The sequence below is a fragment of the Cygnus atratus genome, chromosome 5, assembly GCF_013377495.2.
Source record: "Cygnus atratus isolate AKBS03 ecotype Queensland, Australia chromosome 5, CAtr_DNAZoo_HiC_assembly, whole genome shotgun sequence".
Taxonomy (NCBI): Eukaryota; Metazoa; Chordata; class Aves; order Anseriformes; family Anatidae; genus Cygnus; species Cygnus atratus.
The window spans coordinates 12,349,972-12,375,582 of NC_066366.1; the positions used below are offsets into that span (position 1 = coordinate 12,349,972).

General features: G+C 33.7%; 1 protein-coding gene across 3 annotated transcripts in view; it reads left to right on the forward strand.

Moving 5' to 3' along the window:
• Positions 1–19,235, forward strand: part of FUT8 (fucosyltransferase 8) — a 98,842-nt gene extending 79,607 nt beyond the window's left edge. For 2 of the 3 annotated variants that reach the window (XM_035550089.2, XM_050710831.1), the window contains exons 9-11: positions 369–545; positions 6,300–6,450; positions 10,795–19,229. In XM_035550089.2, the coding sequence (XP_035405982.1) occupies positions 369–545; positions 6,300–6,450; positions 10,795–11,112 (646 nt within the window). In that variant the 3' untranslated portion in view covers positions 11,113–19,229. Of the gene's footprint in view, positions 1–368; positions 546–6,299; positions 6,451–10,794 lie in introns of all 3 variants that reach the window. The other variant, XM_035550088.2, reaches the window with a different exon arrangement.
• The last annotated feature ends 6,376 nt before the right edge of the window (positions 19,236–25,611 follow it).

The window sequence follows — 25,611 nt, forward strand, 5'->3', positions numbered from 1 at the left end:
GTTAGTTCTTCTACTTGTGTTTGACCATAGACTTGGTAGGCTACTGGCAGATCTTGAAGACTTCTTAGGTTTCATGCATATGAGGAAGATGTTTTAACTACCTTCATTCAATCCCTGCCTTGTAGTCAGTGTCCCAATATACTCATGACACAAATATTCCAATTTTGATTGTTACCTGTATTGAACAATTACACCCTGTATGTTTTAATTAAGTCGTCTTCATTCCTTTCTTTCAGTTATCCTTTGCCTTCTTTACAAGATAATTATGTTGCTTCCAAGAGGTGGCTGACACTGAACTTCATGTTAAAAATTTTCAGATACGTTTCAGATTTTGCAGTTAATAATGCCTAATTTCTGCTCTTTCCCAGTGTTCATGTTCGAAGGACAGACAAAGTAGGAACAGAAGCAGCATTTCATCCCATTGAAGAATATATGGTGCATGTTGAAGAGCGGTTTGAACTTCTTGCTCGCAGAATGCATGTTGATAAAAAAAGAGTGTATTTGGCTACGGATGACCCTTCATTGTTGCAAGAGGCCAAATCCAAGTAAGATGAATTATGTATATATTACAGTTTGTTTCTTCTGGTTACAATTACAATTTACAGTTTCCAGCTATTGTCGGCACAGATCTTGGTATCATTATTTTTCCTGTCATTTATACAGTTAAGATTGCATTTCAGCTTCTAGAGTTTCTGATTTTTCTCTTAGAAATTCTTTTTTGGATGATTTTTTTCCCAAGTACGTTTAAATATAAAGCTTAATTCTAGACTTCACCTAGAATGACTATCTAAAAACAACCCAATGGTCTAAAAGGGAAGTAAAAATAAAATACAATTTTAATGTATTAATATAAATAATAAACACATCAAACTTCTAATAGAACATACGTATTAAAAAGAAGCTGTTTTGGAATAATGTTTCAAACTAGTTAATGTATTAAGAAGTTTCATCTGTCCAAACAATACCTTTCTGTGAACAGTTGGTCTGCGAGTTGGACTCAATCATCCCTGTGGTTCCTTTCTAACTCGGGTTATTCCATGATTCTAGTTGCCAAATAAATCTTTAAAAGTTAGTTGAAAAAATCCTCAAAACTCTTTGGAAAGGTTTCTATATTCACTAACTATTAGACATGTTTTTTTCACACTACCCATTGAATAAATGTAAAGTTTGTTCTTAAATGTATGTGGGTTTCTTGATCTGTACAACTGTCTTGGTCCCTTTTTTTTGTTTTCTGTCCTCTTCTATCTCTTTAGAACATGGCTGTAACAACTTGTCCTAGCTATATGACATCCCTGTCTATTGTAGCAAATTTAACTCTTTAAACCTGGAAATGTATACTATGCATCCAAACATGGCCTATATTTTCCTGTACAAGCTTATTGTTAAGTTGCATGTTTTTCCAGGTGTTACTGAGACGGTAAAACCTACTGTTTAGTAAAAGAAAGCAGATGCATATGGAATAATAATGTTCCTTGAGATGTTCATGGCATATAAACGATTTCACAAATGCTTACTGCCCTGACTGTGGAAACTAGGATGAACTTCAGATCCACTGAGTTTAAACATATTTGTTACTGAGTACAGATTAATATGTTTTCCTTTTGGGTGCTATTTATTTGTCTGTCTACTAAATAGCACCAATTTCTATTTTCAAACTTTTTGTCTCTTGAGCAAAAGAATATGTGATTTTTTTTTTCTTTTAAGCAAGGAAATTAAAAATTTTTAAATTAAGATAACTTGAAAATGGCAGGTTTTGAACCGTTTTATTCTTGTTAGACATGCTTGGAAAAATATTTAAGATAACATACTGGATTACGAATCTTCTTTGGCATATACAAGGTAAGCAGAAAATGTTATTTTGTAATAGAGGAATTATCTACAGCATTGCAAACCTTTGTATTTTAGATGTGCTACTTCTATTTTTCTTTTATTTCTAAAAGGCAGCTGTTTAAAATTAATGGAGTTTTGAAAAAATTAAATGAACACGTACAACTCCACAGATGATGGCATTCTAATCCTTCCTTTTTTGTATATGTGGAAACAAGAACAGCAGCAGAAACAATTATGATAGCATAAAATTTAAAATACGTATCTGAACAATGGAAAGACAGGCAATACAAGGTTGAGGTTGTAATATTTAATGAATTACGTTTTCCTAAATAATTTTAATTACTGTTTGTAACATAACAAAACTCGATATTGCATTGACAGTCTTAGTTATGCATATTTTTTTGTTGTTCAACTTTAAATTGTTAGCACTGTTTAGCTCTGTGAATAATAATAAGATGTACTACCAATGCAATCATATTGTTCCAAGCCCTCTGTAGAAACAAAACCTAGTAGTAGAATTGTGACTTAGTAAAACAGTACTGAATTTTATGAAGTATTGCAGTTTTTATGGTAGTTCAAGGTACATTCTAAATCACATTCTTATTGAAATATGAATAGATATAGCCTATTAGTATAGCATTTCTTTTGTATTCTTTTAGTAAGTCATAGAGTCTGTAAACTGTGAAGATTTTTCTTTTGTGTGTATTCTTGCTGAGGTTTCATTGCGATGTAGTTTACACTGAAACATAATTTTCCAAGTTTCTTGCATGCAACAGCTGTTTGCAATAGAGCAGAAGACATCTGAAACCTCCTGTGATAGAAGGCAGGATCCAATTTGGTACTTCATCATTTAAGGATATCTGAACTCAGGTTAAGGTCCAGCTTTGGGAATAATGAACCATTTTTTTCCTTTACTTGGGAAGAAAGCTACAAATTACTTGATGCTTGACCAAAAAAAAAAGTTCTAGTCATGTTGCTTTGGTCGAAACAACTGTCACACTGTACTTCAATAACTTACGTTGTGTTTATTATTTGGTGCAGTAGTATTGGTAAGTAATAGAAATTCTCTTTACGTGAGAGTGATTGACCATCAAACAGTGTTGGCATTTAATGAAAATTTAGCTACCATACACATGGATAGGCATTTTCTTTCTATTAAGATAAGTATTTCAAAGTATTGATAGTCATGAAAACATTAATATTCTGACTTGCAGCCAGATGTCTGCCCACTGCAAGTACAAGTAGTAAAGACAGTGGAGTCAGTAGTATCGGTTTGTAGGAGTAGAGTGTTTCTTTGTGTTTTGTTTTTTTGTGTGCATGTGTGTCTTGATTTAAAAAAAAAAAATAATAATAATCCCAGAACACCCAACCAAAAAAAAAAAAGCAAAACACCATGACGTAGAACGTGATTAGAGAGGAGCCGTAATGATTATGGAATTAAATACCTCTGGTAAGCAGAGGTCATGGCATTTCTCATGGATAGTGGTATGTTAGGGATGCTGTAAATTGCTTGTTCTTTGGCTGATCTAAAAGTTTTCAAATGCAAACTCTTTAATTTTCTATGTATTTCTAGTCTGTATTATTATTGACAGCACCTTCTCTCTTTAAGGTAGTGTGTTCGAAATAGTGCAGCTGAACACGCCTACAAAATAATAAGGAATATTCAATATCTTTCTGGTTTATATATGAAACTGTTTACATCTCCTTCTCATCCAAATAAGCACTAAAATACAGCAAATTAAATTCTTCTCTTCTGTATGTTTACCTGTAATGTCATCTGTAATTTGTTTTTTTCAGTTTTTGGAGTAATTTCTATCTCCAGTGAGTTTTTTCAGCTCTTATGAAAGCTTTATTTTCACTCTGTTTTGTTGCTGCTTTACTTCCAAAATAGCAAGTTAAATGTCTTTTCTCCTTGTATAATATCTGTAGCCTAGCTGTTGCAACTCCATGCCCCCTCCCCTCATGACCAAGTTGCACTACATCCAGTATGTAGAATTTAGCGGTGCTTCAGAGTTCTTATGTTTGTTCAACAGCTTGTACATTTTCCAATTCTTTTTAGGGCAAGACCTGGACAAACACATTCTTTTTTTATCCATCTGTTTACACGCGTGCATATGCATACATGCTCACACTGTCTTTTTGGAGGGAAAAAAATGCATTGTCTGTTCTGGATATATCTTCAGTCCTAGCAATTTGAGAAAAGGACCCTGAGACTTTCCTTGGTTTGCACCTATTGCACAGTTTAGCAGTAAGCTATATTTACAGAACTAGTTGACCAGCTTCTGAAACCAATGGGAACTTGAAATGCTCTGATAAAACTGGTTGATTTGTATAGTTATCTGAGGCTGCTAGTTGCAGGAAGCAATGTCTTTAAACAATGCCTTTCCCAGCCTTCTCTGATTTCTTTCTTTTTTTAACTAGAAAAAATGTCCTGCCTGGACTGTATATAGCTATCAAGAATCTGTTAGGTAGCTTTAGAAGAATTAGATATGATTTTTAGATATGAAGAAGAGATATACTAACCCAAACCATTTTATGATTTTAAATAGGCAGTATGTACCATTGCCTCACCACCGTCATAGTAAAGAATTTCTTCCTAATATCTGTATCTACCCTCTTTTAGATTAAAACAACTTTTCCTTGTCCTATCACTAAGCTACCTGATAAAGGAGTCCTTCGCTAGGGAGGGGAGACTATATTTTGGGAGGGAAACTATGTTATGGGTGGGATTATTTTGTGCATCCTGCTTGTACTTCTGACAACAGAATAAAAGACAGTGAATATGATACTTTTTTTTTTCCAAGTCATTATTTGTTAAGTTACTGGACTGACATCTTGCTAGTAAGAAATAGGTTGTTCAAGAAATAAATTTACTGTAGATACATTAATTTTTAGAGCAGGTATTTCTCTTGGGAAGATAAAATTCTATTAAAGTTACTATAAAGATGAATTCATATTACTCATCAAATTATTTAATCCTAGATATGAAAGCTTTGCACAAACCTTTATAATTGCCTTTTGCAATTAATTTCCTGATTTGATAGTCATAGCTAGTGAATGTTTGGTGGAAAGGCCTACGATATTTACCTGTTCAGTTTTTGAAAACAGTTTTCCCATAGTTTGAGCATGAAAATGGAATAGATTAGACATATTTGTACAAGAGGCTGTCATAATTATGTCTACCATGTGTCCATGTCTGCATGTTACACTGTTGTGTATAAATGTGTGTTAACTTCGGTAACGTTTCAAGAACTCTGTGTGTAAACCCCATTATTCTGAGATGTTCAGCACAGTTCTATCAGGCTTTGAAAAGTCTACCTAGAAGTCTAAGTTATGGTTGCTGTAGCACTGGGGCCTGTTCTGTATTCTGATTTTCTCTATTAGACACTTTAATAACTATTAATTCTTACAAATGTAGTATTAGCGACCTTACTATCTTATGTAATATATTGCTTTGTAATTGCTATGACGTGATAAATTTGAAAACTACATCTTATTTAAATTTTTTATAATCAGCCCTGTAGTCGAAACATGTAGTTGGTAGGTTAGTCATGCAATTTGCACTTCATGATTGAAATAAATTTGTGTAACAGCAGAGTAATTATCATCTTCGTTACATCTACCTGGAATTTTTCATGTAAAACTTACTTTTGGTGACTGACTGAGTTAAAATTTAATTAATCCACACTACTTTACGCAGTTTTATTTCAGTTCCCCGGTAAAGTGTGAAAACATTCTGAGAAAGACCGTTCTTTTTCAGTGTTTTCAAAAAGCACTTTATTTCTTTCAAAGTCATTGTTAAATATTAGAAACTTATTTTACTTTTTAAAACCATATATATATATATTATATATAATTTCAAATAAATATTTTTACTTGAAGTATTACTAATTTGTTTAATACTTCAAGAAAGGTGTATTAATATGAAGGTTTATGTTTCTTATGTTTCCTTTTGACTAGTAAAGTATAAAATCTGTTCTCCGGACAGCCTTAATAACTATGAAAAGCAATTTCCTTTTTAGTTTAGTTTAGATTCATTTATTTAATATGTCCTTTTGGAGGTGACTGATTTCCTTGCACAGTATTATAACCAGTATCTAATAGAAAGTATATTAATAAACAAAAATGTAGTTTAGCAAAGATTGTCCTATATTCCATTTAGTAGAAGAAAAAGCTAAATTATCTCAGTATATTTTGTGTAAAATCGATACGATTAACAGAATACAGCATATACTTGCTGATATTTGTACACTTTTTTTGCAGACTCATATCTCAGACTTGCAGTATATTTTTATTTAATTTTCTGGATACATAGAGGGTGTGCATGGAGGCAGCAGTAATATAGTAGAGCATAAAACATAGACTCACTTAAAACAGATTAACAACCTTATCTTGCAGCACTTACGATACTTATTAACAACAAGAACAAAAAAAACCTCGTCTGTTAACAGTGTATTATATTTTCACAGGTATCCAAATTATGAATTTATCAGTGATAACTCCATATCTTGGTCAGCAGGACTTCATAATCGATACACTGAAAACTCCCTGAGAGGCGTTATTCTGGATATCCACTTTTTGTCTCAAGCAGACTTCCTTGTCTGTACATTTTCATCCCAGGTAAACTGCAATACAAATACAGTATAGGTTATATATACCAGTTCTAAATCTTAATTTTCTTCACGCTTCTGTTATCTTGTTCTCAGTGATCTCGTATGAAAATTTCATGGCAGTGTTAAAGACTTTTTATAGTATGTGAACATTTAGATGATTGTAAGCACTGGTTGATTACTTCTCTTCAATTGAAATTACTGGCTTTAACAAGGCATTTGAATGAAGTAAAAATACTTTAAAATGTTTAACACTTCTAAACTTTGCATAAAGTCAATATATAACTTGTATCCATCCATTTCTGTAGTTCATGGCACTCTGCTACAACTTAAACGCATCTGCTGTTGCCTCAGTTGATAGCAGGAATGGCAAAGAATGAAGAAAGGAGACATTTGATTTCTCTTCAGTGTCTAATTTCTGGCAATTTGGTGGGAGGACAGTAAATGTGAATTCTAACCACTGCAGGCTATAGAAACTTCTTGTTGCAGATAATTATATGCTGTAAGTTTTCTTGAGTGGTCCGATGAAGCAAGTTGGAGTCCATTGGAAAACTACATCATATTGTCACTGTTGGCATCTTCTTTATGATGTCATACTGTATATTAATTTCATGTATCATGAAAATATGTTTTTAAAAGCTGTTTGAAGTTTTTTAAAAAAATAAACACAACAAAGCAAACAAAAAACAACAAAAATAAAGCACCAAATACCAGAGAAGGCATATTTTCTGTCAGGTGTGGTGACACACCTGCTTCAGTTATGGCAAAATATCGAAATCAGAGTGAACATTTTTAATCTACCTTCATCGTGTATGCTCCTAGATAGCACTCTGGTTAGGAAAGCATTCTACTATAGATGGTGATAGATTGTGATTGCATACAATTGTACCATTATGTGGAAGTGGGCACAAAATTGAAAATTAAAAATCACTTCAAAACAAAACTTTCTGTAGCCTCAAATGTAAATTGTCTTCTGCGCTGTAATGAAAATTAGATAACAAACGTTATATTAATACTAAGATACGATCAATAGAGCAATATATTGATCTTGACAGCCAAAATTCTTAATTGCATTACTATGGCAAGAAGAGAGTAAAACCAGAAAAGAAATAGAAAAGCCCCCCTCAGTCACACTTATGGAGGCATTTTTTTCACTGTTCACCACACCCTGCAAAAAAAATGGCTTTTTTTTTTTTTTAACATATTTAGAAGGTTACTGATGTAAGCTACTTCAGGGCAAGACATGAATAAGCTCCAAAGTAAAAATCTTCACAAAGAAAATCCTGTAAGGAACCATCCAATTCTATAAAAACGTTTGATTTAGGTGAAGTATCTCCACTGAATGCATATCAGTGTAAGAGGTGATTGTCAACTAAAACTTAGGGCTATATATGTCTTAAATGCTCTATATGCTTCAGTATATAGGTAGTTCATATTCTGAAAGAAGAATTATGCGCTCTTGGATAAAACCTTTTCTTAATAAGAAATCTAAAACATTCTCTGCTAGTACTATGTTCAGATAGCTGTTTTGAAGTAAAAGTTTTCCACTTTTTAAATGAAACACTGTCTATAAACATAGAAGAAACATGTCGACATATAGGTACAAATCGACAATATATTGTAATTGATTTGTCACTCATGGGATCTTTTCTAAAGAAGAATATATGCTGAACTACATTAGTATAGTTAAAGTGATCAGGGTTGTTGGGGACCTCTGGAGGTCATCTGGTTTTATAACCCGATGTTGAGGGTACCTTTGGGGTACACAGTATCCTTGAGTGCCATCCTCGTTCTCCATCTCCCTGCATTTAATAGTAGACACGTTTGTTGGATGACATATTTGGTTTTCTAGAAATGTAGAAAATTCTGCTAAAGCCTGGGAAATACTGTATTAGACTGTAACTCTCAATAACTAGAACAGTGAATTGGGTCTAACCATTTCTGTCATTTATTCTATGCAATTTCTGCTTTAGTAATTCAAACTCCTCAAAAATCATTTTGCGCCAATTTTGCTGGATATGCACAAGTCCAGCATTGGACTGGCATTGGTGTATGTCCAAAATATTACCATCTACAGTATTTTCTTATATTGTGCTTTTCTAAGATCTGTTGGATTTTTTTTTTTTTTTTTTTTTGCTGTTGAGAAAGATTTCAGTTCTGTGGAATTAAAGCTTGGTCTGTAACATTTTACCTACTGTCACTGTCCTTGCATCAATGAAATAAACAATTTGGCAGTCACTTTGGCTTGAATGTTAGCAAAATCATGCTAGTAATGACTGTCCTGTATCCAATCTTTATGAAGAGAAAGTAAGGATGAGAACATAGTCTAATTTATTTCCAGTGTGATGTTGGACTGTCTAATCTATGCTGACTTTTTTCCTTTTTCTATTCTGGGGTGGAGGGAAGAGTCAAAATCTTCACTATAGAGGCATTAATAGAAAATTACAGTATACTCAAATAGGAGACTTCCTAAAGGGTTTAATCCTATATTAATTTTTTTGTGTTACCAAAACTAAATGAATACTGATATAAACAAAAGAATAGAGGTTCCATTAAAATATTGTTGCTAAAGAAATTAGGCCTGTCAAATGACGTGGAATCCAGGGAAATAACCTACCTTGGCACTGTTTCAGTAATGTCGCGCTAATTGAAATGTATAGAAAAGCCACATGGCAGTAACACACACAAATCATAACACAGCTGCAGAATTAAGATTGCACATTAAAACAAATAGCTTTTTTGTCTCTTCAGTCTTCATTTAGATGAAATTGTAGCTCTGTCTGCCTGACTTATTTTTCCTGATAATCTCTTTTCCTTCCAGGACTTATTAGTCTTTGTGTTTTGCATTGTACGTATAAGTATACAGGCTGCAAAACAAGTAAATCTATGAATAAAAATAGGAGGCTGGCTTACTTAGCTTTAACTATATTTCTGCATGTGGATTCTTTGTCTACTACCATCAACAGCTTCCAGCTTAGTTATCTAGGTTCAGGGCTACAAAGGAAGTAATTGCTGAGAAGAAATGTTGCATGTTTTGTCAGGTATGCAGGACACTTAACACTGACTAAAAAGCACTTATACTGAAAAGATTTAGAATCTTTCACAGTGCGTGTGTGTTTTCTCATCATGGGGTGCATACACATGCAGAGAACGAAACATAAAAAACAACCACAGAAGCTATAAAATAACCTCTTACCAGTGTAATAGTATTCAAATTTTTTTCTATATTACGGGGTATAACAAGTACTTCAAAATAATTAACTTTGCCTGATCTTCTGAAAGCTACTTCTGAAAAGTTATTTCAAAGATCAGATGAAGAGGGATAAAAGCAAAGCCCTATTCACCTTATCTTCAGATGGAGAAAAGAAAAAGGAAAAAAGGCTTTACTATATTTACAGATTGGAAGTCAAGAAAAAGTTTAAATGATTCTTCATATTGAAGAAGTCTACAGTACTGTTAGTTTGTCAGGTTTTATATTAAACTAAAAAAGATTTAATTACACAAAATCAGAGAAAGATATAATCTAGATTAAAAGTCAGATCACAGTAATCAAATCAGACATCTGACAAAGTAGAGCTTTCTGACCAATGTTGTTGTAAAGGGCTTCATTTAATGTAGTGGCAGTCTTCTATGTTTCTGGCAACTCTGAGGTACACAACATGGTTCTGATGTTGGGAGATGTTTTCAGTCTGAAGAAAATTCCCTTTATAAAATGTTACGTAAGTGAACTTCAAAATGCATCTGCCTCCTTACCAACGTCATCATCTTAGTGGAATTGTTTCATTTAGCTCTCTTCCAAGTTGCCAGCAGTCATAACTTTACTGTTATTCTAAATACTAACAGCATTTTAAAGCCATGGGCTCCTGGAACTGTTTGTGAAAATTGGAGTTTCCTTAAAGAAACAAACAACTCCCCCATAAATGTAAAGCTCCATTATTGCAGAGTAAATTTTGAAAATGCAAGTGCTGAAGGTTCAACAAGAAGTAAAATAAGCTTTTTTATTGCTGGTAGAAAATGAAAACAAATTTGCTTTTACATTTGGCTACGCATCATTCATTTTAAAAGACAGAAGGGCTAGTGTTCGTACGAATGTTCTCAATTTTTACAGAAAAGTAGACCATTGTAAGTATTTATTTGCTAAATCTGATCTCAAGAATACTTATTCAAAATTGTATGCCTCTTGTTATCAAATACATGATATTTTCAATTATCTTTTTTTTAAAGACACTGAACATTCCAAACCTTTATCTTCATTTTGTGAAATGTAGTTGTTACACATTGATTACTGGCTTCCGTGATGCATTGTAGACACACACACAATATTTATGACTTCTCTTCTGTTTTTATTTCCAAGGTTTGTCGAGTTGCCTATGAAATTATGCAGACATTGCATCCAGATGCTTCAGCATATTTCCACTCACTGGACGATATCTACTACTTTGGGGGACAGAACGCCCACAACCAGATTGCTATTTATGCTCATCATCCACGAACTGCTGATGAAATTCCTATGGAACCTGGAGATATAATTGGAGTAGCTGGAAATCACTGGGATGGTTATTCAAAAGGCATCAATAGGAAATTAGGAAGAACAGGCCTGTACCCATCTTATAAAGTTAAGGAAAAAATTGAGACAGTCAAATACCCTACGTACCCAGAGGCTGACAAATAGAATAAAATGAAGACATTCGACAGTGATTCTCACTTCTAATTGGTTCAAACCAGTCAACATACTAACAAATGGTTTATATGGGATTTGAATTTGCATTTTAACATGCAGTTAAAATCAAAGCCTTTGGTAATGAAACTGGAAAAGAAGCTGAGAACAAATGGATGGGCTATTATCTGAACTTACTTCTAAACATTTTTTGTTATATGCGCTCTCACACATGCACACACAAAACCACATACAACAGGAAAACTGTTGTTTTATACCTTTTGTCTCTTTTCAAGATTTGTCCCAGTCAGTAGTCTTACATGAGCTTTGGGCTCTTTCCTCTGCTATTAATTGACAATAATGCTCAGACTTATAACACTGCCACATCGTGTAATTTGAGTGACATGAACATATTTTGTATGTGCAAAATTTAAAACATGGTGCCTATATTTGAAAGATTTGTGACCTTTTTAAAAGAGCCATGCCTATTTCACTAATGGGCAAAAGTCAATCTTCAACTGGTGTTACCGTGACCACCGAATTTGCTTCAGATTCAAATTTCAGACTAGGTTTCTTTACAAGTTTATTTTTAGCATTCCACTGATTACTTCTCATCATTAATAAAATAAAGGATACATCCAACAATAAAATAGTCACTGTCTGTTAGGAATTTTTGTAAAACAATGCCATAAACAAATTCTTTAGTACTGAATGTTTTTGGACATTGCCTTTGATTTAAAAATAAAAAAATGAAAAATAAAAAAAAACAGAGAAGGAAAAAGTAGCTGAGCTGGAGTTTCATCAAATGTTTAAGTATGCATGTAGTACAACAACAGCTAGCAGTACTGTGGTTGTCAATGGGTTTCAGCAGGATCATTTCAGTGGCGCAATGTCTTACATCTACTCTCTAGGATTGTTCTTTTGCCCTCTCTGTTTTTCTTCTGATTTTTTTTTCATGGTATTATAGATAGCTATGTATCATTTTGGCATTGAATCTAGTTGCTTTTAAGCAAAAATGTTCCAAGTTCTCCTATTTATAAATCCCACCAATTTAGATGTAATTTCAGAAGAATCAGTAGATGCAATTTTCACCGGATTGTTACTCAAAAAATCCAACAGTTTACCCAGAAAATAGTAGATTCCAGTAAAATATAAACAAGGATAATTTTTTTTTTGCATGACATTAAATTGTTAGTAATTCTTAGTGTTTTGAAATTTGTTGCTAGTCTGCTCTTTATTAAGAAGAGAGATAATTTAAAAAAAAATAATTTTACAAACAGATTTGCAGATTTGAGGGGTTTGTATGTGCGTGTATATATATAAATGTACAAGATATTAAGAGAGTATTTCCAAATAGAAAGAATATTAATGGCATTTTACAGGTTGTAGTGCAATCAGATCTGGAATACTGGAAGTGCAAAATATGTTTACTATTCAGGGACTGAAAAAAATGCCACGCTTTAAAAAATGTGTCTGGTTGACCTTAAGCAAAAGTTAAAAAGATATTTAATTATATTTATGAATTGGTAAAGGACAATTTTGACACAAGAACAAGCAGATGCACTTGGCCATGAATAAATTCTAGGCTGAAAAGAAGGAAATCCCTGGAGGTGTGAAGTTTTGCAATAGTTTTCTAATTGAAATAGTGGTGAGTTAGGTAGAATTTGATTGGTATATAATGGAATTAACCAATTAGTTCTCTGTGATATTATTTTCAGGACAGATCCTGTAGAACCCTTCCAGGTATGTGTTCCTCAAGTGAAAGACTATTGTGTGTCTTGAAAAAGAACAACAAAATCAAAGTTGAATACTGCTGTCAAGAAAAAGATAAGTTGCCTGTTGCTAGTATTACATAAGAATTTTAGTAAAAATGAGAATAGACAATGAATGTTTTTAAAGACAGATTGAAGAATAAAGGCAAATGAAAAAAAGTGGGGAAGAAATGCTAAAGTTGATTTTTTTTGTGACTGAAGCTGGCTAGAGTTAACTACTATTTCTGTATTTTGGAACTACTGAGGAAGCTGTTTGATGTTAGTTTCCTGTCTAAGTGATTCTGACAAATTTTCCACTAGCTTAAGCCAAACTTGTGTTTTTTCAGAGGCACAACTGTAAGCTAATTTACAACTTTTTTTTTCCTTAAATTTGAATGGTACATATAAATCCATTGTTACTTTCCTTTTTAGCTTGAAAAAAAATCTAAAACCAAAAACATTTATTCCTCAATGGTTACATAAAAACATTTTATCTTTGGGAAATCTAATTTTTAATTATTTCCACACAAATATTACGATATATGTTTGATGGTTTTAGATTTTCAAAGCGTTTTATTTTGAAGCTTTTTAATTACAGCTTCAGACATCATAATTCCCAGCTCATTTCTTTGACAGTAATGCAGAAATAGTATTCATAAATGAATTAACATATGAAAAAATCCTCTCTAGTCAGGTAAGTCAATTGAAAATATCACTGAAAAATATAAATAGCAGAACATCTAAGATGAACCCAGAGGCAAGAGCAGATCTTCTGATGTAATAACCAGAGAAATGAAAACACTGATGCTGTAGAGGAACTACCCAAATTAATTTGTCAATTGCTTAGCTAACTACGAAGGTGACAAATTATTGGCAAGGTACCTGTGTGTCCTTACATATTCTGAATATCTAGTGAATAATTATCTCTTTGTCTTGAGAAAATGATAGTGAAATAGTATGAAATTATAAAATTACTGTTAATAATTAAGAAATGTATTGACGTAGATACTGTGACCTTATTCCCCTGGGTTGTATGATTCTCTAGTGCTTACAATGGAGTACTTCTCAGAGGAAGAAACTTAGCAATAGGCTGCTTGCTAGATGCTTCTGTTTCTAGAGATGTTTCCTTTAAGACAACTGGTTAGTGATGTCTTGGAATCCTGGGACCGTGGGACATTAAAAGTGAACTTGATTCTCAGTGACACTGAGATTGAGGTAATATGAAAGGATCCATGGGTAAATGAAAATGAAACCTCAAAATTTTTATTGTAGCTCACTGAAAAATGAAATAGCAGGAAACAAATATATATATATAATTCTTAGATACCTGAAAGAAGACTGAATTTTTGAAAGTTGTAAACTCATTAAGATACCAGCCAGAATGGTTGCAAGCAAGCATTTACACATCTTGTTCGTTCCGTTCACTTTGTAGCTCTGCAGCAATCCAGTCATGTAATTTTTATCTCATACCAAACCACCAAGTCTGACATCCGTAGAAGACAGCCCTTATACTCTCTTAAGTGAGCTAATGTTTAATTAAATTTTTCTTCTTTAAGAAGCATTTGTGCATGTGTGAGTGTGTGCGTGTTGTTTTCATAAAAACAAACAACAACAACAGAAAAAACAGCAAAAAAACAGCAAGCTATTGTTTCGTTCTTTGCTCTTTTACATTATCATTCTTACATTCTTTGTAATAACTTATTTTCTAGGTAAATGTAGTCTCTGTAAACTGAAAATTCTAAATGCTTCTCACTAGCTGAGCTAACAAATCTCTTCTGAGTAGTTCAGTTAACTAGTCTTCTGTGACCTTGGTACACCTGGAGACTGGGGTCATCATCAGTTTGCTGCTACAATTACACCACCCTGAGTTCTGTTCTTGATTTTCTGTCAAGCCTACAGTCAGATGCATGGAATTCACAAACCTCCTCTACTAACATGCTGTTCTGGTGAATTGCAAAGTGTTTTGGATTTGTTTTTGAAGGGTGATATTTTATTTCAAAATTTTGAAATATTTATCTTCTGAGAAATGTTTTGTCTACCCCTTCTACCATGGAATTTTAAGGAAACTTGCAATTTCCCGAAAGATTTAACTTCTTTATTAATTTTTCAGAGACGAGTAACGATGATATGTTTTTTTATGGAGAGATTCATAATCTAAAAATTTTCTCTGGAACTGAAACATATTTAATTTTCAGGAGAGGATTTTGTTTCTTTGGTTTGCAATTAAAAAATGTGGGTCTCAGCTTCTGAGCTAAGAACATAATAGAATATAAAATAGAAAATTTTCTTTACAAATTCTCCTTGATAAGGGGAGGAAGATATTCCTTCATGCCAATGGAGTAACATCTGCCATTTGGAACTTCTTCAAAACAATGAATTGAACTTTTGTTTTTCCAGGTCATAAGATTCTTTGCAATGTAATCTCTTGAGTGTTTGAAGAATCCAGGTAAAAAGCATTTAGGGAATTCTCCTTTCTTTAGGGAAGGAGAAAATCTAACAAGAAGGCATGATATTATACTTCTAAGTTGCTGAATTAGTTTAATAAAACCACAGTATACAAGTAAACATTTCAGTTCTGGGTTAAGGACCTCTGCCAGCAGAATCATTCTGCTCCTTGCCAGAAATACTTACAATTTGCAGTCCTTTTTTGATTTTGCCTAATACAACTCCCAGTCATGTTTATAAACATTGTGGTAGTCATACTCTGGTCTTTGGCTGTTACTGTATTACATTTTTGTTCCTTATTGGGGTTGATGGAGTCTTTGGGGAAGGCTGCCAAAGGGCATAAACTTTATTTGGTTCACTTATTGTGTTGAATTAAAACTGCATTTAAAACTCACAAAAATTACATTTGCCTAAAGCACCACTAGAATTCTCTTTGCAGACCGCAGACTTATGTTAAGGTCCCCTATATGTATCTACAAGTTTTTATGGAGCAAGACTGAAGGAAAAAAAGTTATGTATAAATGCCAACCATAAACAGGCTGGGCTAGACTTCATAGCATTCTGTTCGTTTCTAAAAGGCATGAAATATGACATTGCATGAGACGAGTAAGAAGATGGTATAAAATTCCCAAGCCTGCAAAAAAATTGTTAGTGTCTGCCTGCATCACTGGTTGCATTCATTGTGTACGAGATTATTTCAGAATCAAAGTATATGAGGCAGAGGTCTTTCAGCATTACTACAGAAAACTGAGAATCCTTTCCACAATGTGTTTGCAGTAAAAAGTGCTGGTCTTTGCCACTTTTGGTACTGTGTACAAATACTTAACAGTGCTGATGCTGTTTGCTATTTAGTAGAACCTTTATTTTGCATGTTTATTTCCTTTGACTTAACTTACTTGTCAGCAGAATCCTATTGCCACTTCACTTGAAGCAACGTTGGATTAATACAAAGGCATGCCAATAATTTGCACAAAAATGTCTTTACCATTGCTTAAAATTAACTCCATGCTCTTAGGCTTACTCCTAAGAAGACAGCTGAGGGAAGGAGTCATCTCTGCTGGGCTATACAGTCCATGTTATATAATTGCTGTAACATGCAAGTTTTACTTTCAATTTTGCATGATTTTTCCCCTTTCTACCGATTAAGAATATTATTTTTAAATTTATTTATGAAAGGTTATACGGAACACACTGAGACAAAGTCCCGACTATCCTATACTTTCTTGAAGAACTTTACCCCATTTCCTCTAATTGTCCTAAAAACATCTACCAGTCCCAGCATTTTCACAGAATCTTCTTGATCGATGTTTTCTGAAGACTGTGACATTTTTATGCTCTTCCATTAGCCCTGCTGCCTACTTGCATCTGAGCCTGGTCAAATGTTTGTATGAACATTTTTAAAAGCTTTCTGCTTAGTGGCTTTTGATTTATTTGCTAGTTGTTAGTGATCATTACAGGACCAGAAAAGCAAGGGACATCAAAAAATATTTGATTTTTCATAAAAATGTAATTTATATTTCTTTCAGTTTTTGTTTTTGTCTTCTTTTCTGTGTTTGTTTTTGTTTTCTTACAAGATGCATTTTCCTATTTTCCTGAAATGGTATATTCAAGGAATCAAAGAGAAAACTCCATAATCAGATGTAAGCATTCTAAACATTTATTAGGTATAAAGTGTAGAAGTTCCTTGTTTAATAAGATTTGCTACTCACACCGTGGCAAACTTCTTGACCATATGAAATATGTCTTCTCATAGCATTCCCCATCATTTTAGTCTTCCTGCTCTCTTTCCTTGGCTTTTTTTTTTTTTTTTTGCTATAAAGAGCTGCACAATTCTCGATGACTCAACTGCAAGTAGAGCCACAAGAATATTACATATTTAGCTGTGAGAATGCACTGAATGTGGAAACTGCTGTCCAGTTCAGTTGTCTACAAAAGATCTGTCTCGAAGCCTAATGTGTTTGCTGATATCTTTCCAAACAGTAGCAACCTGGAGGAGTAGAAGGAGACCAAAAAGCAGGATACCCTACTTCCTTCTTCATGGATGAGAAGGAATCTGGCATCTGTTATGTCCAACTAAGATACTGGAAAGGAACTGACTAGTGATGGCAGTAGGTTTGCCTCACTGCTTCAGCTTGTTGCTGCAGAATGATGTTTGTTGAATTTATACTTTTAAATCTGTGGTCACTTTTTAACTTCTACTTGATTTCACTTAAGAATAAAATTGTTATACTAAAGGAATAAGTTCAGATTTGTGGGACTAAGCTGCCAAATAACAATTCTCCTTGCTTCAGATGGAGTTCATTTTGCACTGAAGTTTTTTAAAATGATTTTTTGCTTATGACTATATTTCAATTATTCAGTAAAGGTAAACAAATCCTGTTAGGTTGGCTTGACCATTTTTTAAGCTGGGTGTCACTAGATATTATACAGAGGCTACAACTAATGAACCTTTGCATAATAGATTGAGGACTGATGGATTCCTTTGCTTAATGTTTCTTTTGCTTATATAAGACAAAGAATGTTTTCTAAATGTAAAATAAATTATATGTACAGGATGTATCTACCTGTTCAGAATGTGTTTCTCTGAAGCTGCTAGCATGTTATGACTGCTTTTTATTATGCCAATTCGTATTATTAGCTTATATTCTTATGCTTCTGAGTGTGTTGCTCATTCCTTTTGTCCAGTGTTTAGGTTATAGGATTTATGATCCAGGATTTTCCCCCCTCCTCCCCCTGCCTTTTTTTTTTGTTTCCAGTGCTCTTGTCACAATGGGATCCTTGTCATTCAGTAGGATCCCTAGACAATACAGTAATAATAGTCATAAGATGAGCTAAACATTTCATCAATAATGCTCAGTTCAATTTGATTTTGTAATGATTGCTTTTATTTCTGTTGCATCAATATTTTCTGTAGATGTTTATATTGATTATTTACTGTTATGTGCATGAAAAGAAATTCTTAAACCAAACCACAAGCCCAAATGTCAGATGTCAGATTCAGGAACGTAGTCTTAGCTCCTTCCTACATGGTGGTGATATTTGTTATTGTTAGCGTATTTATATGTTCGGTTCTGAAACAGGACAGTGGTTTAAGAAATTATCTTGTGTACTTTGCTCTCATTCCTTCTCTTGGATCTTAGAAACTTACTGTATGCTGTGAACGTATTTCAGTGTGAACTGAAATAGATTAATTTATGCCAATGCTCATTGGATTGATGTATATTAGTGAGAGCTTTGAAAGTCAACATGGAAGTATACCATTCATTTCTGTGCTTTTAAAATTGTATATAGGAGAGTCAGGGTAAGAACCAATGGAATAATAGGCTTTTGTCACATTTTGTCACATTTTGTTGAACTGGCTAGAGCTTACTCATGCCCTTTTTTGTTCTCAAGTTAACTTGTTGCATTAATATTCTGTGGAGAGACAAGTGCTTACACCATTGCAGACAGCTGTGTGTAATAGGAAGGGATAAAATCTGTTGAAGAGTCTAGAAGAAACCTCTGGAAGATGAAGAGGATCATAGAATGATATGGATTGGAAGGGACTCTTAAGGATCACTTAGTTGCAACCCCCTGCAGAGACACTTTCCACTGGATGCGACCAAAGTAATGGTTGGCTTGGCATGAAGGTGTCTTAGCTTTATCTGCTGATGATGTTGACTGGAGATCTTGTTCATATCTTCCTGGTCTGTCCCTTCAGGATTCATTTAAAAGACACACATTATTCCATCATGACTTCATGATGGATGGGTATCAGTTTCAGAACATACTATTCTTTCCTGACAAGATCCATCCTGTCAATGCATGCGCTCTGCTCTACTACCTCTATAGTGAACCAGTCTAGATTTTCCTTTTTCCATTGCTGCATTGCTTAGTTGATTTTGATCTCCCATGAAAGTCTCCCTTGAAGCCTTTGTCTTCTGATAAAGACATACACGAGTTAAAAAAAAAAAAAAAAAAAGTCTTGCTGATTCAAGTCTCATATTTTATTTCTGAGGTACCTGTAGTTTGCCTTGCTGACCTAGAAAACCACAACATAGCTTTTTTCTTCTTTTCTGTGGCAAATAGTAGGATCTATCTCCAACAATTTGGAGTTCTTGGCACTGAAAGTAAGTTTACAGTCTCTGCAGGTATTTCTGGCTGTTTTTGCTCTCTGAGAGATTGGTGACCCCTTTGACAGTGGACATATGGAGTACTCGAAAAGTAGTTTGAGCTAATTCTACATAATATGGTTTTTCCTACAAACATTATCACTATTTTGCCTAAGTCTATTTTATCCAGCTTTACTTTGCTTTAAATTTTATCTTACAGTTGCAGAAGTACAGGGCAATAATGTTGTCTGTGCTTAAAAGGCAGTTGCAAATGAGTTTTCTAAGCGTGCTGTTAGTACAAGGCACAACAATGTTCATTCATCTCTTCATTTATGCAATTTCTTCTACAGCAACTTCTCTACCAGTGGTGCCAACTTGATTTCTTTGTTTCCAGCAGATTTCTTCCCTGTCTCTGTCTTATACGTAGAATGCTCTTCTACTCTATTCAGTCAAATCTCTAAAAATAAAACAATCTTGCATATGTATAAAAAATGAAAGCAGAACTAAAGGCAATTAAATTATCAATGCATCTGTTTTTTCATCAGATTTTATCTTTTATATATCACATTTTTAATTTTAAGCTCTCAGAAGCAAAAAAAATATTTTGTTATTGCTCAGAAGTCAGCAATTCTTCATTCTGAAACAATAAATAATAGACAAAAAGGCTTATAGAAGGAGGGAAACCTTTCTAAAAGCAGTAGATTCTAATACAAACATATTAAAAAATAGAAATCCCATTAAAGTCCTAAAAGTAGAACTGCATGAAAGATTACTCTGAATGCCAGAGTAAGAAATAAACAGGATTATAATTTTTCCTGGTTTTCCCCTGTTGTTTTATCTAGCTTGTCTGAGTTGCTTCTTATCTTTGAGGAGTCGGCATTAATTTTCATCTGCTGAACTGAACAGACTCTTCGATATGCAGACTACATATCAGAACAACTATATGAAGTTTTATCTCAAGACATTTTAAATCATAATAGAAAATGAGCCTGTTGATGTTCTGTTATTGCATTTAATATTTTTGTATCTTGAGGTCTTCAGATCATTACTGTTGTGTGGTATATAACATGAGTGATAGAGTTTTAAGTATATGTATCTGGAAAGAGTAGGATCAGCGTTCTATGCATAAGGCAATAGATTGATATGTCATGTTAATTAATCATTTTAATTTCACTTACAGGATGTGCAAGGTGTATGACTGTTCACTGCATAGCAGTAGGGCTAAAGAATAATTTGTGAAATCATTGTCCATTTAACTGTCACATCATTATTAATGAAAAGTAGCTATGAGTAGCAACAGGTTTCCCTCTTGTCTTAGTTTGATGTCTGTCACTTGTTTATCATGTCACAGACTAAATGACCAAATAAATAAATAATAAAATCAATTATTACAGAAAGGTTCAAAACATAGTTTGGTCTTATATAGCAGCCACACAAATTGCTCTGGGGAAACTCCCCAAAATAGACAAAGAGCATCATACTGAGTTCAGAAAAAAGTTGCTGCTCTGCAGTCTGCAAAATGTCTGTCTTGGGAATATTTAGGTTTCAAAGTGTACATCAGGACAGTACGTTGTGTTGTGCCCATTGATTACTATATGGATGAGGATCTATTAATTTTATGGTACTCTGATCTTCTGTTTCTTCATAATTCTTAACAATTATCATAACATTTCAGAATCTCCTAATATTATTACAGAATTATATTATTATAATATTACTTAGAATTTCCTAAAATTATTATTATGTACAGTAATGTAACCAGTCTGCTACATAAGCAAAAATGAGTTTTCCAAATTTCCAAATGCTTTTTCTTTCTATATACAGTAATATTAATGCTCTGGAATCGATGCATGCATCATAGGTTTACAATGTCAATATTGAAGTTAAGTATCTCTAGCATTTTTGCAATTGCAGTAGACATTTTTCCAGGAAGCACAAATGGAAATTGCCTAGATCAATGATGATTATTTTCAACAGTAGTATGACTTAGCTAAGTATCTGTTTGCACTGAAAGAAGACAAATCTTTTTTTTTCAAAGATGATTGGAATCTGTTTTCATGAGGATGCCTTTTTGATTCCAAATCAGGTGTGTTGATGTATGCATTCCTTACAATTCTCTGTTTCTGAGACTAGTCAAAAAATTGAGTAAAGCACTGCTTGTTCTGTTACTCTGTATATAGACAGGACAAGCTCAGTTCCCAGGGCTGTTCAGATTTGCTGCCAGTTTCCTTCCCATATCCTTCAAGTAGAGTGATTTTTTTTGACTGAAGACATAGTATTAGTTTCATATTCTAACCTTTTTCATCTGTATGTAAACATTGCTTTTGTATGCATTGCTGACTGAGACAGACCATACTCAGTAAAAGGTTAGTCTGAGTACCAGGAAGAAATCTACAAAAAAAAACCTTAAATATGTAAATAGACATGAAAGGAATCTTTATTATTACTGTTATAATTTTAAATTACAGCTACTGCTGGTGATGGCTGTAGTTTTCTTTGCAAGCTTTGGGCCTTTCCTGGAACTTACTTGGTATGCACTTGCCAGCAATTAGAGTCTTTTGTCCTTTACAAGGCAGTATCCTTTGTCTTTATACTCTTTCGTGAAATTTCTAAAAGAATTTGAACTTTGCCATGTGTTTTATGCATGTATTGTCTTTCTTAATTCTTTATATCTGTATGATTTTAAGACTGAAATGGCTAGAATAGATATTTGAAAGTTGTTATCAGACTCCCAATACACTTGTGTATATACTCTGTGTTTCATCATTACAAGGTTTCCATTAAGTCATAACTAAAGCCCCTAAAAACAATGATAAATGTACACATAGTGGCCATAATCTTTAGTTGGTTTTGAATTAAGCTATTCAAAATTTGTCTCTTGTGAGAGGCTGACAAGTTCTGTAGTATGCACCAGAAATTTTCAAAGTATGTATCCCAGGTGTGCAGTAGAGCGTAATCCTACGAATGATCAGAAATACCAATGCTGAATATAATCACAGCACATTCAAATGTTTTCACCAATTTCACTTATTGACGCATACAAGAAAGTAACATAGACTTCTGTATAGACTTTTTACAAAGCATTTGGAACAACTGTTGTTCTGGGTATGTTTTCTAGTTAGTTATTCCTTCAGTCAGTACTAAAAAGGACTGATTTCTTACCTCATTTCTTAGTCATTTGTTGGTTGAGAGAAAATGACAATTAATTAGGAATAACCACTTTAAGAAAGAGAAAAGTTAATTGTCTCTATCTAACAGCTTTACCTTTGTGACAGGCTGTTCCTGTATGTATTCCACTTTTATCCAGCTTTCCCCTTAGCTTTAGATTTCTGTATACCTCATGAAGTCTATAATGGAGAAAAAATAAGAGTTGTATGTTTCCTTTACACTCACTGTGCATAAATGGCAGAAGTATATTTATGAACTGAAGGGTCTCAATTCTCTGACTTTAGGTGCAGGAATGCATGCCCAGCCCCAGTCATTGCTCATGTGGCAATACACCTGGAAAACATAAGCTTCCATACAGGTATGTGGTTGGTTTTTTGTTTTGTTTTGTTTTGTTTTGTTTTTTTAATTATTAAGGTTTTGATATTGAGAGAGTTGTGCAGCTTCTCTTCTTTTAGTAGCTGTCTTAACGTGCATATTCTACTCTTCAGTGTGTGATCAGTGTTGTGGATGTTTTAGTTATCGGCTACGACACTTTTGGACTGCAGCAGCTCTTACAGTTGCTATATTTGAGAGTTTAGGGCCAGAGGAGCAAACGTGTCCTCTGTCAGTTCTTTTCCTCACAATATAGGTTAGCAGTGCTTTTCACCAAATACATAGTTCCCAAATTCATAGTTACATTTTTTTTTTTTTTTAGACATCACTGACTTTAGGGTTATTTATCCATCTTTGCTAGTTCTAGAATTTCCACTTATATATCATTCTGTCTATTTTATATTTAGGCTTTCTATTTTGGGAGAATGTTGTTAGAGGAGACTGACTGCTTTTGAGAGAAGCCTTGATTCATTCATCTTAGGATTTGTTCCCTTATTGTCCAGGTATTCATAAACAATGGTGACCACTTTAGATGTCTGTGTCTATATGACAGTGTAAATAATGGATGCTCATTAGCCCTGATCCTTTTGGTTCCGAGATCCCTGTAGTTTTCTGTTTTGATCTTGCTGGAACTTGGGAACTGCTCAATTATTTGCTTGAAAAGCAATATTCTTTCTCCCTTGTTATTAAAGTAGAAGTAATGCTGTCATAAGGTGCCATGGACACCTGAAGTACAGGTCTCAAGATTCTGGACTTGTTTAGTTTAGTTTCAGTCATTGCTTAGACTAATCACAGTGATTCTAGTACTACATCAGTATCAGCGAGGAGCTAGCTGTAGCTGTTACTGCAATACGGTCTTCTTATCACTGAGTGAAGTCACAGAATTTGTTCTCTGGCTCAGCAGGATAAACAATGCATATTAGTGTGACTCAAGCTATTATCTCTTTGAGAATTTAACCACTTGGATGTAAAAATGAGTTTAATCTTTATCGAAGTTTGTGGGAGATGTACTAAATGCAACTCAGCTGGCAGTTCGCTTAGTTGTACAATAAAACCCTCACATCCAGCACCAATCTATATATTCTTGTGTCTTGAGGGGAAAAACAAGATACATGTTTTTTGTATGGTTAAATGAGTAACTTGTGCATACATGATTCTAGCATTAGTCTCATGATGGAAGACTATGTTCAGATAATATATCTTCACTCCTTAGTTGAAATATAGCCCTGTATTTAATGCAGGCCTTGGGTTTTTCATGCATAATTAAGAGGTCTACAGTAAATTTCTAGTGTTCTGCAGACTCACTCAAATGAAGAAAGGGGTCGGTCACTTAACTGTCCGTACCTTTTAAGCACAAAGAGAGTGTGCATCAAACTCTGATGACTGGGAGTAAATGTGGCTGAAGTAACCTGTAAATTTATTGTGAATAAAACTGACAAAAATACATTGTGTTTTATGACATGGAGTATATATAACCTCTATGTATGCTGAGCTGTTCCTGTTGGTAAATAGGGTACCAACTATCTATTACAGCTTGTTAATTTCTTTCATCAGTTTATCACACACTCATATTCAGAGTGATTCACCACTTTTCCAGTATCATTTACTCAACTGTATTATCATTTATGCATACTGTGGTTCTCTGTTTCTCTGTTTTCAGGATCCATATTGGTCTCTAGAAATTGACACTGATAAGGCTATAACTGCTAGGAAATGAGCTTAATTTGAGCATATATCTTATGAACGGAGGCTAATATGAATTGACCTAAGTATTACTCACTAAAAAAAAAAGCCATCAGGTGATGATTTCTGTTTGCCTTAGCCCTGACATCATTTAGGTTAGAGCAGTGGCAGACTGGCTCTTAGCTTCCAACCTGCTAGTGTATAATATAAGCCTTAAAATACGTGAAACTCAAGTCTGAGTTCATACTGTTTCACCACTTAATGACATTAATAGGTTTAAAAGTTTTTAATTAACAAAAATGTTAATATTTTGTAAGTTTAGTCATGTACATTTTATCTATTTTTAATCTAAATAAGTCACTATTTCTTATAAAAGTGAGGTAGCATTTATAAATTAGAATTGAGAATAGGAAGTCTGAGCTGAATTGAATGTCTCAAATAATAACCAAGAAAAAGCAGAAAGTATTTTTACTACTCGGACATACTTGTGTCCTGATTTTATAGAAAATGAAACAAGTCAAAAAAAAAAAAAAAAGAGGAAGAACTATGAAATGTGAAGATAAACTTTCTTTTAGATAAAAAATGTTACTGTTGGTCCTTGATACTTATTTTGAGATGGCTTGATGTGGCTCACCTCATTTAGTTTGAAAGAGAAATTTATGTGTATGTTTCAGCTTCCAAGAAGTGTTAGCTGTTTTCTTGTATTAGCACATTCTTCCTTGTCCGTAAAAACACACATAGTTATTCCCATTTCAGCACATATTAACCCCCGTGTTGGAGAATGGTTCCCCACAGCATCACAGCTCAGAGAAACAGGTGTTTGACTAATGTTCAGTGAAGATGAAAACATTTTCTGACAGATGTTCAGAGAAAAAAAAAAGTCATTATTGCTGAGTAATTACAAATTAATTGAATTTTGCTTTAATTGTGCCTTAATCCATAAGTGTCATAAGATGGTAAAGCTATAAGAAAAGTCCTGATTGTCATGCATATCTGTATCTCAA